At 37.0% G+C, this 12,460-nt stretch overlaps 1 protein-coding gene across 12 annotated transcripts in view; it reads right to left on the reverse strand.

Annotated features, from left to right (window-relative positions):
* Positions 1-12,460, reverse strand: part of dnc (phosphodiesterase dunce) — an 865,583-nt gene that overhangs the window by 8,446 nt on the left and 844,677 nt on the right. For all 12 annotated transcript variants that reach the window (XM_083132916.1, XM_083132909.1, XM_083132866.1 and 9 more), the window contains 4 exons: positions 12,107-12,206; positions 8,333-8,487; positions 5,899-6,021; positions 2,726-2,908 (listed from right to left, as the gene is read on the reverse strand). In XM_083132916.1, the coding sequence (XP_082989042.1) occupies positions 2,726-2,908; positions 5,899-6,021; positions 8,333-8,487; positions 12,107-12,206 (561 nt within the window). The remainder of the gene's footprint in view (positions 1-2,725; positions 2,909-5,898; positions 6,022-8,332; positions 8,488-12,106; positions 12,207-12,460) is intronic.

Below are 12,460 nucleotides of genomic sequence, written 5' to 3' on the forward strand. Positions count from 1 at the left end.
GTTGAAAACAGGCTGACACTTCTTGGGGAAAATAATAACAATGTATAAGAGTGCAGTGTTGCCAACATACAGAAAACATTTCCGAAATTTGAATAGTAACAATGGATACATACAGGGTGAGCGAAAAGTCACCAGACTCAACTGCAATTTTTTTTAATAGCTATTTATTTATAAATTATAAATTCAACAGATTGAAATATGCACAATGTAGGATGTATCTTCCTGTATTTGATATTATGTCTCGTTCCTGAAATTTGCTACTTATTGTTACTGTTATTATTACCAGTGGCGTAGTGTATATTACGCCCGTACGACCGGCGTTCCCAGATTTAAAATTTCAAACATGCATAAATGCTGTGAATATAAAGTAAAACGTGACTAATTTCATATATGTTTGACCTTCATGGCATTATAATAGCTATTTTTCGCGATCCCCTTGCAACGCTCCACTAACAACACTCGTTCTAGCATTTTTTTTCAATGCCTTTCCTCTCTGGATGCCGAGCAGGTTCAGCATAAAGCACTCTATATTCCTTGCTGCCTTTCTGGAGGGAAAGCTTGGATCTCTACAGCACGTGCGTAAATACTCTCTCGTATACCAGCATATGGAGCAGAGGTCTACCGTGATTGGTTCATGTGACCCTTCCTGACTTCTGAAGCAGACGACAGCGGTAGAATTACTACCCGGTTCTTCGCACTCATGCCACTCGTGCTATGTGATGTTACAAATGCCACTCATGCTATGTGATGTTACAATACACAATATTGACTGACGTAACTTTACCAAACTCAAATATAGCACTTCTTAATGGCCACTGCATTGTATAATTTATCGCACGGACAGCGATGTGCATTTAAAACTAAAATATCAACACAGGTTTTGTCAAATAAGTTGGTGAAGTCCTAATGGTAGAAGTTCAGCTTGTGGTTGCTCTACCACTTAACCTGCAAAACTACTATTCTTTTTTTTTTTTTATTATTATTATTTTTTCGTTGTTATGTAACTGCTTAATATTGTGTCAATGGAAATGTTTAGCATTCTTTTGAAAATTCTTAACATCGAATGGTCTCTGGACAAAATTATTTTTAAATATTTATCAACATTCTCAAGATGTAATAAACAGTGGTCTGAATTACTAATCGGCACTGTTACATCAGTTGAGTGTACGATAGTTGCATCATCCACCCACCTCTGTGTCCGAGTGTTTTTCTCAACGTGCCAAGACGACAGATGTCCTTGGTTAGAATCCCAGCGTGAGCATGGGTGTTCTTTGTGAGTGTTTCTTCTTCAATATCATCACTCATATTCGCATTCGCGATTACCCAAAAGTGATAGAAAAGCAAAGTAAAATAAACCAAATCAATCAGTAGTTGGATCATCCACAACAATGACGTCTACTGTTGTGCAGAGGCGCTTCTGATTCAGGAAGGTTTCTTAATGACTTGTGTCATGCAGAAAGGTATAAAAAAGGTATAAAACACCAGAGTTCAAAACATTTGTGGCATAGTGAGGCATCTCATTTTCTAGCTAAAACATGCATGGATGATGTTTTATTGAAAGCCCAGCTGACTTCAGGCAATTAAACAATACCTGTGGCGACTAATACCATACGTAAATTATTAAGCAAAAAAGGGCCGACCCTTCCTTCGGACTTGGCGTTCCCACCCGAAATGTCCATGCTACGCCACTGATTATTACTATTAATACCATAGATCTTAGTGCGATATTAAAAGATAAGATAATAAAGAAAACAAATGCACAAAATGAAATCCACACACAAAATATAGGTCTTCAGCTATAAGTAAGCCTCCAACAAAGCAACACGCTTCTCGCGATTAAAAACCATCTTGCACAACGTCAGCCTCGCTTTCAAAATAGGCTCCTCCCCTTCCCAAGGGTTGTCCAAACAAGCCGTGTACGTTTGGTCCTATGGAACGGAACCAAACTTTGAAAATGATTTTTTAAACTTTCAGTCTGGCGACAAAACAGACAGAACTGAAATATCATGTGTAGTTTTCAAGAAGTGGCACGTTAATTGCTGCCACGTGATGCTGGAAAAATTTTGAAAATTTGGCATTTTTCCTGTGTTCTCCCTGGACCTCTAGTTGTCACAGAATGTTAAAGTGTTGCTCATTATTACATGTAAAAGTAAAATATATCATTAAGAAAGGATAACTTTCAAATAAAAAAGATGTAATATTATATCCAATTCATCCTTAAAAAGGGGTGGTTTAGGAGTTATAGGCCTTTTTAAAAATCTATCCTATAATATTGCAAATGTAACAAAGGACTTTTTCAGCAGCATGCTCTGGCCACCTTCACCCCTGGGGTTGCCTCAGGTACCCATTGATTTGAGACTGGGTGAGCCCCAGAGCCACTTTATGTGGGAACAAGGTCGAAAAAATTTCGATCTTATAACACCCACCCTGGGGATCGAACCTGGGTCTTCCACTTGGCAGTCAGATGTCTGACCGACTAGACCAAAGCTTCTATATTTGTATACTAATGAACAAAAAAGACGGAACTGATATATTGTGTGCAGTTTTCAAGAAATGGTGCCACGTGGTGGTGGGAGAGAAATCTTCGATCTGTCCTCAACGGAAATAACTGCGTGGGAGAAAGATCTCCCATCCATCCGCTAAAGGTTAACCTGACCATGTTGAAAATGTAATTGCTGACAATCTGATTAAGTTTTCTAATTTATTTATCCACCAGTCAACTTACCTGAGACTTTTCAATTGTTGCGCTGTGGCGATCACACATAGGGCTAATGTCCATGGCGTGCTCTCTCTCCTTATCACCTTGAAGGAAGAATTCTTCCATGATGCGGTCCACCCATCTCCTATACAATTCCAGAGGCTTCGTGGGGTTGCTCAGATCAGCACAGTGAACCAAATTTTGCAAAACCTGCAGAATACGGAAGAACAGACTTAGAATCGAAAAGAAACAGAAAAAGAATAATTAGAACAATAAGACTACAGATTCAATTGTTATTTGAGTCTGGTCATTTCCACTTTTTATGATAATAAATACACAATGAAGTCACATTATGACCACCAGCTAATATCTAGAGTAACCACTGACAGCAGCTAGATCGACTGGGAGAAGATTCTGGTTGGTTGTCACAGGTATCTGTAGCCATGCTGCCTAGTTCATCCCACAGCTGCTGGAGAGTGCTTGGCTAAGTATCTATAGAGCGAACGTGACTATCGAGGTGGTCCCACAGAAGCTCTATTGGATTCAAGTCCGGAGAATTAGGGGGCCAAGGAAGCACTTGAAGGCCTTAGTAGTGCTCTTCAAACCACTGTCTGACATTTCTAGTTGTGTGATATGTTGCATTGTCTTGCTGGAAGGTCCCATCATCTCCAGAGATAACAATCAGCATGTATGGGTATACATGATCTGCAAGGATGGATTCATAACCAAATCGATTGAGAGTGGTCTCTGAGAATGCCACGAAAACATTCCCCAGACCACAATGCTGCCGCCACCAACTTGTGTTCTTCCAGCAATGGTTGCAGGCTGTTTTTTCTCTGCTCTTTCTCACCTGGCATGGGTACGTAATCAGTTCGATGAAGCAGACAACTGAACTCATCAGAGAAGACAACCCATCTCCAACCAGTGGAAGCCCAATTCCGATATTGCCGTACAAATTTAAGCCTTTTCTACCAATGCACCTTTGTTAATATAGCTGCAATTACCACCCGTTTGCTTCAGAGCTCCACACGCAGCAGCTTTAGCTGAATTGTCATTTTAGACACATGTCCGGTAGACCCGTGGTTCACGTTGATGATCAGCTGCTTCACTGTAGCATGTCATTTGGCCCTCACGCAGCTTCCCAGCTGATGTTCACCTCTCGCATCAATATCATGTGGTGCTCAACAGTTTCTACATTGGTTATTCGCAATGGTGCCATTCGTCCACTCAGGATAGTTTCACCACAGTAAAAGCTGATAATCATCCATTTTTTCAACTCTGATAAATCGCCTCCTTTACCCATGACAACAACGAGTGATATGTGTGCAGATGACCTATCACACAGATTACAATCAGTCACAAAAAAAATAGCACCACTGCAGTTTGTGCTCCGCTATGAATTATGTGATCTTCCGGCAAATGGACGATATACAAAGCAATTTCTTTTGTTCTGAGCCTGTGAACCGGACAAGAGCAAGAATGGAGCCATGGTCGCATACAGGGTCAATAAAAATCATGTAAACATGAACTTTTAAGAGTGGTGCTATTTTTTTGTGATTGACTGTATATACCCACCACATCAGCTCTCACCACGTAACGTACTTCACGGGCTACATGCTGCCAATGTCAAATGTAGGAGGTGGTCATAATAATGTGACTCAACTGTGTATGTGAACCCCCTTCACATATACTTTGAGTTATAGCTTTTAGGTTAATGTCAGAGGCTAGCCTTTGGAGGAGAGAGAGGAAGGGGGGGGGACAAATACAGTCTAAAAAAGCCATAAATCCAACTAACATAAAGCTACATAGCTTGGAACAGGATCTTAAAACATTTAATTCATTAATAAATATAAGATTGAATTGAAAGTAATTAATTCTTGGGCTGGAGTCGCCTTCTCAAAGGCCAGTCAAAACTTTAACATATTCCCGTAATTTTAAAATTTGGCTAGCAACAGTGAAAAAAAATTGTAGTGGTAAGTTTGTTATTCTGATTTGGTGATACAGAAAACACAGAAATGTTTTTTTTAAAAAACACACATATTGCGCTTGTTATTTTAAAAGAGCTAATGGAAATTTCCATAAGTGAACTCGAAATATTAAAAATACGTGTGTTGGAAATTTAATAGTGGCAACACTGCTCTATATACGCCATGAAACTGAACCCGTGCTTCTCACTTATACCGTATGTTACTTTGATGCCTAAGCTACCTCCCAGTAAATGGACTCTTCCTTCCAACACTAGGTGCATGCGCAGTGACGAGAGGAATAGAGTACCGTTGGAATTGGCGGTCTAAAGTTGTGTAGTCAAAACCTCACTAATGTGAAAGTTCTGGTGATTCTCGCCGTCCCTCCAGGACAGACTGTCAATGCGGAGTATTACTGTTCGTATTTGGAAAATAACCTACGTTGCGAAAGAAGAGGGGACACTTTCTGCGGAATCCTCTCATCATTTTGCAGGACAATGCTCTAGTGCATGTAATTAAACCTGTGGCTGATTTGTTAGCTTGATGGGGCTGACAGATCCTCTACCAGCCCATGTGACTTTCATTTCCATTCAAACCATCACACAGAACAGGCACTGCTACAGAAATACTACGACTTCCACATTGCTGGCAACGGTTGTACACAATGCTGGCTACTACATGAAAGGGATGTAAAAGTTTCACAGAAGTATCTCTTTCATATCATTTGTATATTAATATTAAATTTCCAGCCTACGTATATATATATTTTCTATATTTTTTAGGACTGAATTTGAACAGGCACAAGGTGAAAATCAGGCACCATGACGATCGGGTACCCTGCATTTTTCTACCCCTGGTTAGTTATTTCTCTATATTTTCACCATCATTAACATACATTCTTTTTTGCTTGTTTTAGTTTAATTTTGTCAGCCTTTTCAAAGCAATGTTTTCTCAGTTGGAAGGTCAATGGCTGGAAGTCCAAGTCACCTCAAATTCAAACCTGTTTTTCTGATGCAATAGAACAATAAAACAATCTTCAACTGGACCACAATGTGGAGAAATATTAATAGTATTGATAAAACATTAAAATACTGACCAAGGCAAAATTTATGAGTAATAAAAGTCAAGAATGTTTTGCAAAATGAAATTGAACTAATTTTGTTGGGAGGTTCACATATTACGTTGTTGAAAAAATTAATGCATATTATTTATCATTAAAGATGGAAGTTTCTTTACCTGTATCCTATCTGTGTAATTGTCCAGCAGTAGAACTCCTGATCCGGCCACTTTCTTCGTTTCAACCATAGTTTTCAAGTCTGCTAGCAAGCTCATGTGTTTCGACATGTCTGTTGCTAATACCTGGAAGATGATACATTTAAAAAATAACATTTTGAACGAGTAACACTTCCTCGAAAGAGACATCAATTTCACTCCATTCCTAATAATGTTTAATACACTTGATTTGTTATGAATCCCACAATTCTTGAAAATATGACTTCTACTCTTCAACTTGTCTGAAAGTTTGTGATGCAATTGTTGCACTCAGTTATAGAAAGTCTTTCAGAAAATTTCCTGATGGTCATTTAACGCGTGTACAATGATATCGCCACCTGAATACTATGTTGTTGTAACTCTTTAGGAGAGCTGAGCTGGATTGTGAATGTGCTACATGATTTGCGCAAACACTTGACATCCAGATACATTAATGTCATCAATCATTTCAGACAAAAAGTGTAGATACGACAAAACAGTATTCAGCCGGAAATATACAGCGTGTCCACAAAAACATTCCATGATTTTAAACGACCACAAAATTTTAATTATGTATATTACGGAATTTATACCCATACCATTCGAAAGAACAGTTCAATGAATTTTAGGGGATGTGTAATTGTTGGCGCTAACTACAACAATAGATGGCATAACAATAAAAGAATGGGAAAAAAAAGGAAAAATTCTTTCGATTGTTAATATATTATTGTAAATGGCATTGTTGTTATAAGCAAATTGTGTTACTGTTGATGTTTACTGGATGTTTAGCTTTGCATTTCAGTTCAGTTCCTCATTATTCTCCATACGTGTTAAACGTTCACAGAAAGCAAGTCGTTTTTCACTGTCATCACGTTTCAACTTTTGCAGTAACTGCAGTTTGTAGGGATGAAACTTCAAACAAGTACGTAGGATTTAGGGATGTTTAAATGCAGGCTAGCTCTATGCACAGACATCATAGGACTACGTACAAATGTCTCCCGCACCACATGTTCCACAATTTCCACACTGGCAGATGGCCTCCCTGAATGGCCTTTCCAATGATCACATATGCATCCTCGCTCTACAAAATCTCTGTACCATCTCAGATTTGTCTTGTCAGTAGGTACCACATGTCTGAAGGTCTGTCGGAAGGCACGCTGAACTGTCACTTGTGACTGACCCAAAGATGTTCATTTATTTCATTTATTATGTTTTGTTTAATTTTGTCTTTAATATACAAAATGGTATACCCATGTTATCAATTTCTGTTTTGTTTTATTTTGGAAAACGTTGTTGCATTAATATGATGCATAATTAATTATAATCACATTCTTCATAATGTAAAATTACGATGTATACATTTCTATATACATTTTTGACCATAGCAACGAAAAAGAAACAAAACACAGTAGATCAATAAGTGATAAAATATATGGAAACTTTAAATAGTGACGTCCAAGTTTCATTGAAGTTATCAAAATCCTAATTGCTATTTCGTAAAGTGAATACTAGGATGCTTCGTTGAGGTTCAAGTAAAAGGTTGCTTCACACTACACTCAGTGTGTTATGGTATTCCAGTACACACCAACTACGTTCCTGTGGGTTCGTCATGAATCTCTAAACGCTACAGAATTCACACTGAACTGAAATGCAAAGCTAAACATCCAGTAAACATCAACAGTAACACAATTTGCTTCTAACAACAATGCCATTTATAATAACACATTGACAATCAAAAGATTTTTTCCTTTTTTCATTCTTTTATTGTTATGCCATCTATTGTAGTTAGCGCCAACAATTACACATCCGCTAAAATTCTTTGAGCTGTTCTTTCGAATGGTATCTGTATAAATTTCGTAATATACGTAATTAAATTTTGTGGTCATTTATATCAAGGAATGTTTTTGTGGACACGCTGTATACTGAGAGCTGTAACCAATATATCAAAGAAATGTCCAATAACTAGCAGTTTGATCCTATGCTTGAATTTACACTGTTACTGGATACCCATTTTGTAAATATTCATAACTGAACTACGTATAGTCATTGTTCAGAGTTGTATTCAGACATTAAGTCTTTCTTTGAATCAAATTTGAAACTTTTAAAACAAATAAATTTCAGAATTAGGAACTGTACCTTGGAAATTAAGTATAAACTATATATTTTCTGATTACCCACATATAATGCTAGTAGGGAAAACACACCCTCTACTAGTGTAGTGGTAATGTTGTTGCCTTATATGCAAAGGGTCCCGGGTTCGATCCCCAGTGAAGGCACGTGGTGGTTTGGATCCCACTTTAAACTGTAGGCCTACCTGGGCATAAACTACAAACAAACTCAGTAGGCAAAATATTGTTATGTAATGCAATGTTTATTGTTTATTTTATACCTATGAACACATGATGCTGTGTATACTCACCATATCTATTACCATCTTCCTTAGAGTTTGCCTTGGTTTCTTTCCTAAATTAACAAATATGTCACAGTTATCATTCTGTAGTAACTTAAATGCCACAGCCAGATGATGGTTTTCCAAGACTGACTCGTCATTGTACATCAACGCCAATTCAGAACCTGTAATGAAAGATACACTATTTAGCAGGCCTAATTTTCTAATTTCCAAACTAAAACTTAAAACTACCATTATGGTTAAATCTTCAAACACAAGTCAGTTATTCTAGATTCCAATGGAGTTGAAAGCAATGTACATTCGTGGAATAGTATTGTCATCTGTATATGCAAAATAAATATATCAAGAACAACTTATTGGTTATAATTAGGGCCCAGATAGTTATGTATTTTACATATGCAAATTTTAAACTTTGTTTGGTACATCCATATATGAATCATATGTGGGCAAATCAAAAAGTAAGTTACACCCGAGCCGTGTTCCTGTACTAAAAAGAGATAAAATAATCACACTTGGTGGCAACACTGTCCGGCAGCTGGTTTAGTACGAGAGTAGTCACCCTGTGAGTATGGCACATCGTATTGAGGTGGCGTACAACATTGAGGTGCGCTTCGTTGTCCGATGTTTGTGGGCGCGAAAGGCATAATCGGAGTGAAATCCTATCACCAAATTCTCGAGGTGTAGGTGAGAAAGCAAAGTCGCACCCCATGATCAGGAAATTGTGCAAAATGTTCAATGAGGAAAGAACGAACCTGAATGACTGACAGTGTGTCGGGTGGTCTGCAACTGTGAACACTATCGACAAAACTGAGCGTGTGAATGCAATCATCCTTGCCAGCTGCCACATGAAAATTAAAAGAGATTGCAAGTGAACTGAACATATCCTACGATAGTGTGTCTATGCTGATTCATGACCAGTTGGATGTATCGGAAACTGTGCTCTCACTGGGTGCCGCGGTTGTTACCCGATGAGCACAAAAGTCAACTCAATTGATATTGGATGAAATCGAAAAACTGGTCACACAATTCGAAAAGTCCTTGGAATACCTTGGTGACTATGCCGAAAAAAGTTAAATGTTCATACATTTTTGTCCAATAATTATTTTCTTTCTAATGTGTTTTGTTTTATACTAGAAGGGGGTTGTAACTTACTTTTTAATTTGCTCTAGTATATATAAACTTCTTTCATTTTGTCAAGCTAACAACCACTACTGAAATGGAAATTTTATGTCTGAGCATCAGGTGTATTGTCTTCTTAATAGTGTGACCATAATATTTTGACCCAAAAATGGGACATTGCAAGATCAGTTAACCCCCACCACCACCCCCAAAATTCTGATAAATCTGTTAGGCTTAATTATTGTTATTATTAACATACTGTTATAATTTATAAAAGGATGGATCGCATAAATGATACATCATAAACAATAAATGAAATATGATCTCTTGTTGTCAAAAGGTATGATCATCTCGGTATAATTAACATAAGAGTTTCTCATTACCCCCACACCCCCTATACGCCTTCATGGCATGGTGACTTTACCTTTTTTTTTTTTTTCGTCCTTCCTAATCAATCTTTGATGTTAGTCCTATGCTGAAGTTGAGAAATGCAAGAAGTATTTAGCAGAAGACAGTGTCTTATTGAGAGCAGCTTCATCCTTCACCAACTGTTTATAAATCTCTCAGAAAACCTTACGCCACATATCAGACACACAACTCTTGGATTTTTCTTTTGAGTTTGTGCCAAGATCTTTAAATTCTCGTTGCAACTCAGTAAAAAAACTGCATGCTTATTCATTGCTCTACAAATAACGGAACACATACAAAACAATGCATCTTTTTCAGCATGAAATGTCTCTGAAATTTAGACTTAGTTTTCAAGATAACTCCTAGACTTATAAAACGGGACAAATAGTGGCTTTTTAATAATATGGACGGGACATGTCTCTGAAATGGGACTGTCTCAGTCGAAACGAGATGTGTGGTCACCCTACTTCTAAATAAATAAATAAAAAAACTTCCTATTTACTTTCATCACTGCTATTTATTCTACACTTTCTTTTATGAAACACGGAGATGACTTCTATTCTTTTTGAGAGAGAGAGAAACAACACAATGCAATGAGCAGTCTATATATCTTGAACTTGATGTGTCAAATAATATTGCTTTAAAATATTGTCCAATTTTATCATCTGAAGTAGAGCGAGCTTTTTTCCGAGTATAAAAATACTCTTCTCAAAACAGGAGTTTCAAAGTTGAAAATTTGAGATATGTTGCAATCAAGTGCAATCACAATCTGTTAAGGAATGTAATTTTTCTACAATTTATATAACAGCATCGTAAAGTATACAAGAGAGAGTGTGTGGAAGAATTCAGAACTGTTATTTTTACAATTATTACATGCTAAATGACTTGAACTGAAGAAACAAACATTCATTTACATTTAGAGTTTTTGCGAAAGAGAGCAAAAGATAATGTGTTTTTCTAAAGTGCATATTTTATGTATTTTAAGTGCATAACTATCCAGACCCTAGCTATAATGCTAAAGTACAGCACTCGAAAAAAGAAGTCTTAAGATTTGTTTATTTTGTTTAAGAATTACATTCAAAAATATTAAACAAAGTAATGTGGCCATTCCCCATCCAGGATGAACTCTGAACATATTATCTTTTACATGCATTAATAATTAAAGCAAAGTCTAAATCTCTTGTTAAAGTACAGCTTCATTTTTATCTTAACTTGCCTTGTGGTAGGGGTTTAGCATTGAATAAAAAAATATTTTTTTAAATTTCCAACTATATTTAAGTAGGGGCAATTAAATAGATGTTAAGAACAATCTATAACACATGTAAGTGGGCATTTAAAAAAAAAATCTAAATTGTCAAAATGCTGCAAGTCTGAATCGAAATTGGAGGGTGTGGTGGCAGATGGCCCGTTGATTTGAAAGGTAGAATATGTATATATTTCCTACCCTTTGTTGCCAGTTAAAATCCAATAAAAAAATGTAAATTGCAAAATCAACTAATGTTCCTCTTACTACATAATTCATATCATTAGGGTTTAATGTAGGTGTTGGGAGCAGCAATGGCTACAAAATCACGATTTCAAATTATCCAATATCCAGTTAGCACGGATATCCGAATATCCAGATAGTGCAGATTTGATGAAGGATTTGTAGAAAATCCGTGCAGTGAAATACGAACATGACAAATAAAGGAATATGTGGATAGCCCACAAAACAGATAAATGATAAAACCGTCCGGATATCCAGATACCATTTTATCTGGATTTGGCCATACGTATAGATCTTTCCAGTCTTACAGAGGGCACCCTACATGCTGGCACGGAAAGTGGGGAGGAGGGAAACGACTAATCCAGTGTGATAAGAAATGTAGCAGCATGCAGAATGATGTGTGGGCAGAACTTCCTCCACTTAATGTTGTAACTCCCGGCGCCACTACTGTTGACTGGTTGGTCTGCTGCAAATTACTCTCCACTTCCCTTACCAGCATCTAGGATGCCTGCCGTAACGTTAGAAAAGACCTTTAGTTGGGATATGAAGTTGGATATTGTGCAGTCACTGACACTGTAATGATCGCTTTGAAAGTCAAAGAAGTTGTTACAATGCAGAAGGGCCCATGGCTGTACAACACTATCATACTATCAGCTAATAATAAATATTGTATAGTTTTCTCTTGGTGCTTGTCAGAATAAGGCAGACAACTACTCTTATGACACAAATCTAGAGCTATATACGGCACAGACTGTATAAAATATACTTACTTGAATTTATAAGAAACTGATTTGTGAGTCCTGGGTGATCCACATCATGAATAGCTGCAGCAAAAATGGCTGCCATGATTTCCAATGGTGTGAATACAGACTGCGAAAAAGGAAAGATAAATCATTATGCTGTCACAAACATCATAAATTTTCTGCTAGGTTATTCATTGTACATAAAAAAAATTAATTATTGTGAAATTATTTTTAATTATTTACAAAATCAATCTCCACGTATTCATACTTATTATATTTTATAAATTTCTTTTTCATATTTCATATATGTTGGTTCTCCATGTTTCTAGTTTATCATGGTGATGAAGATGAATTAGAACATTTGGGCTTTCCTGATGGCAC

The sequence above is a fragment of the Lepisma saccharinum genome, chromosome 1 (genome assembly GCF_977018435.1).
Source record: "Lepisma saccharinum chromosome 1, izLepSacc3.1, whole genome shotgun sequence".
NCBI lineage: Eukaryota > Metazoa > Arthropoda > Insecta > Zygentoma > Lepismatidae > Lepisma > Lepisma saccharinum.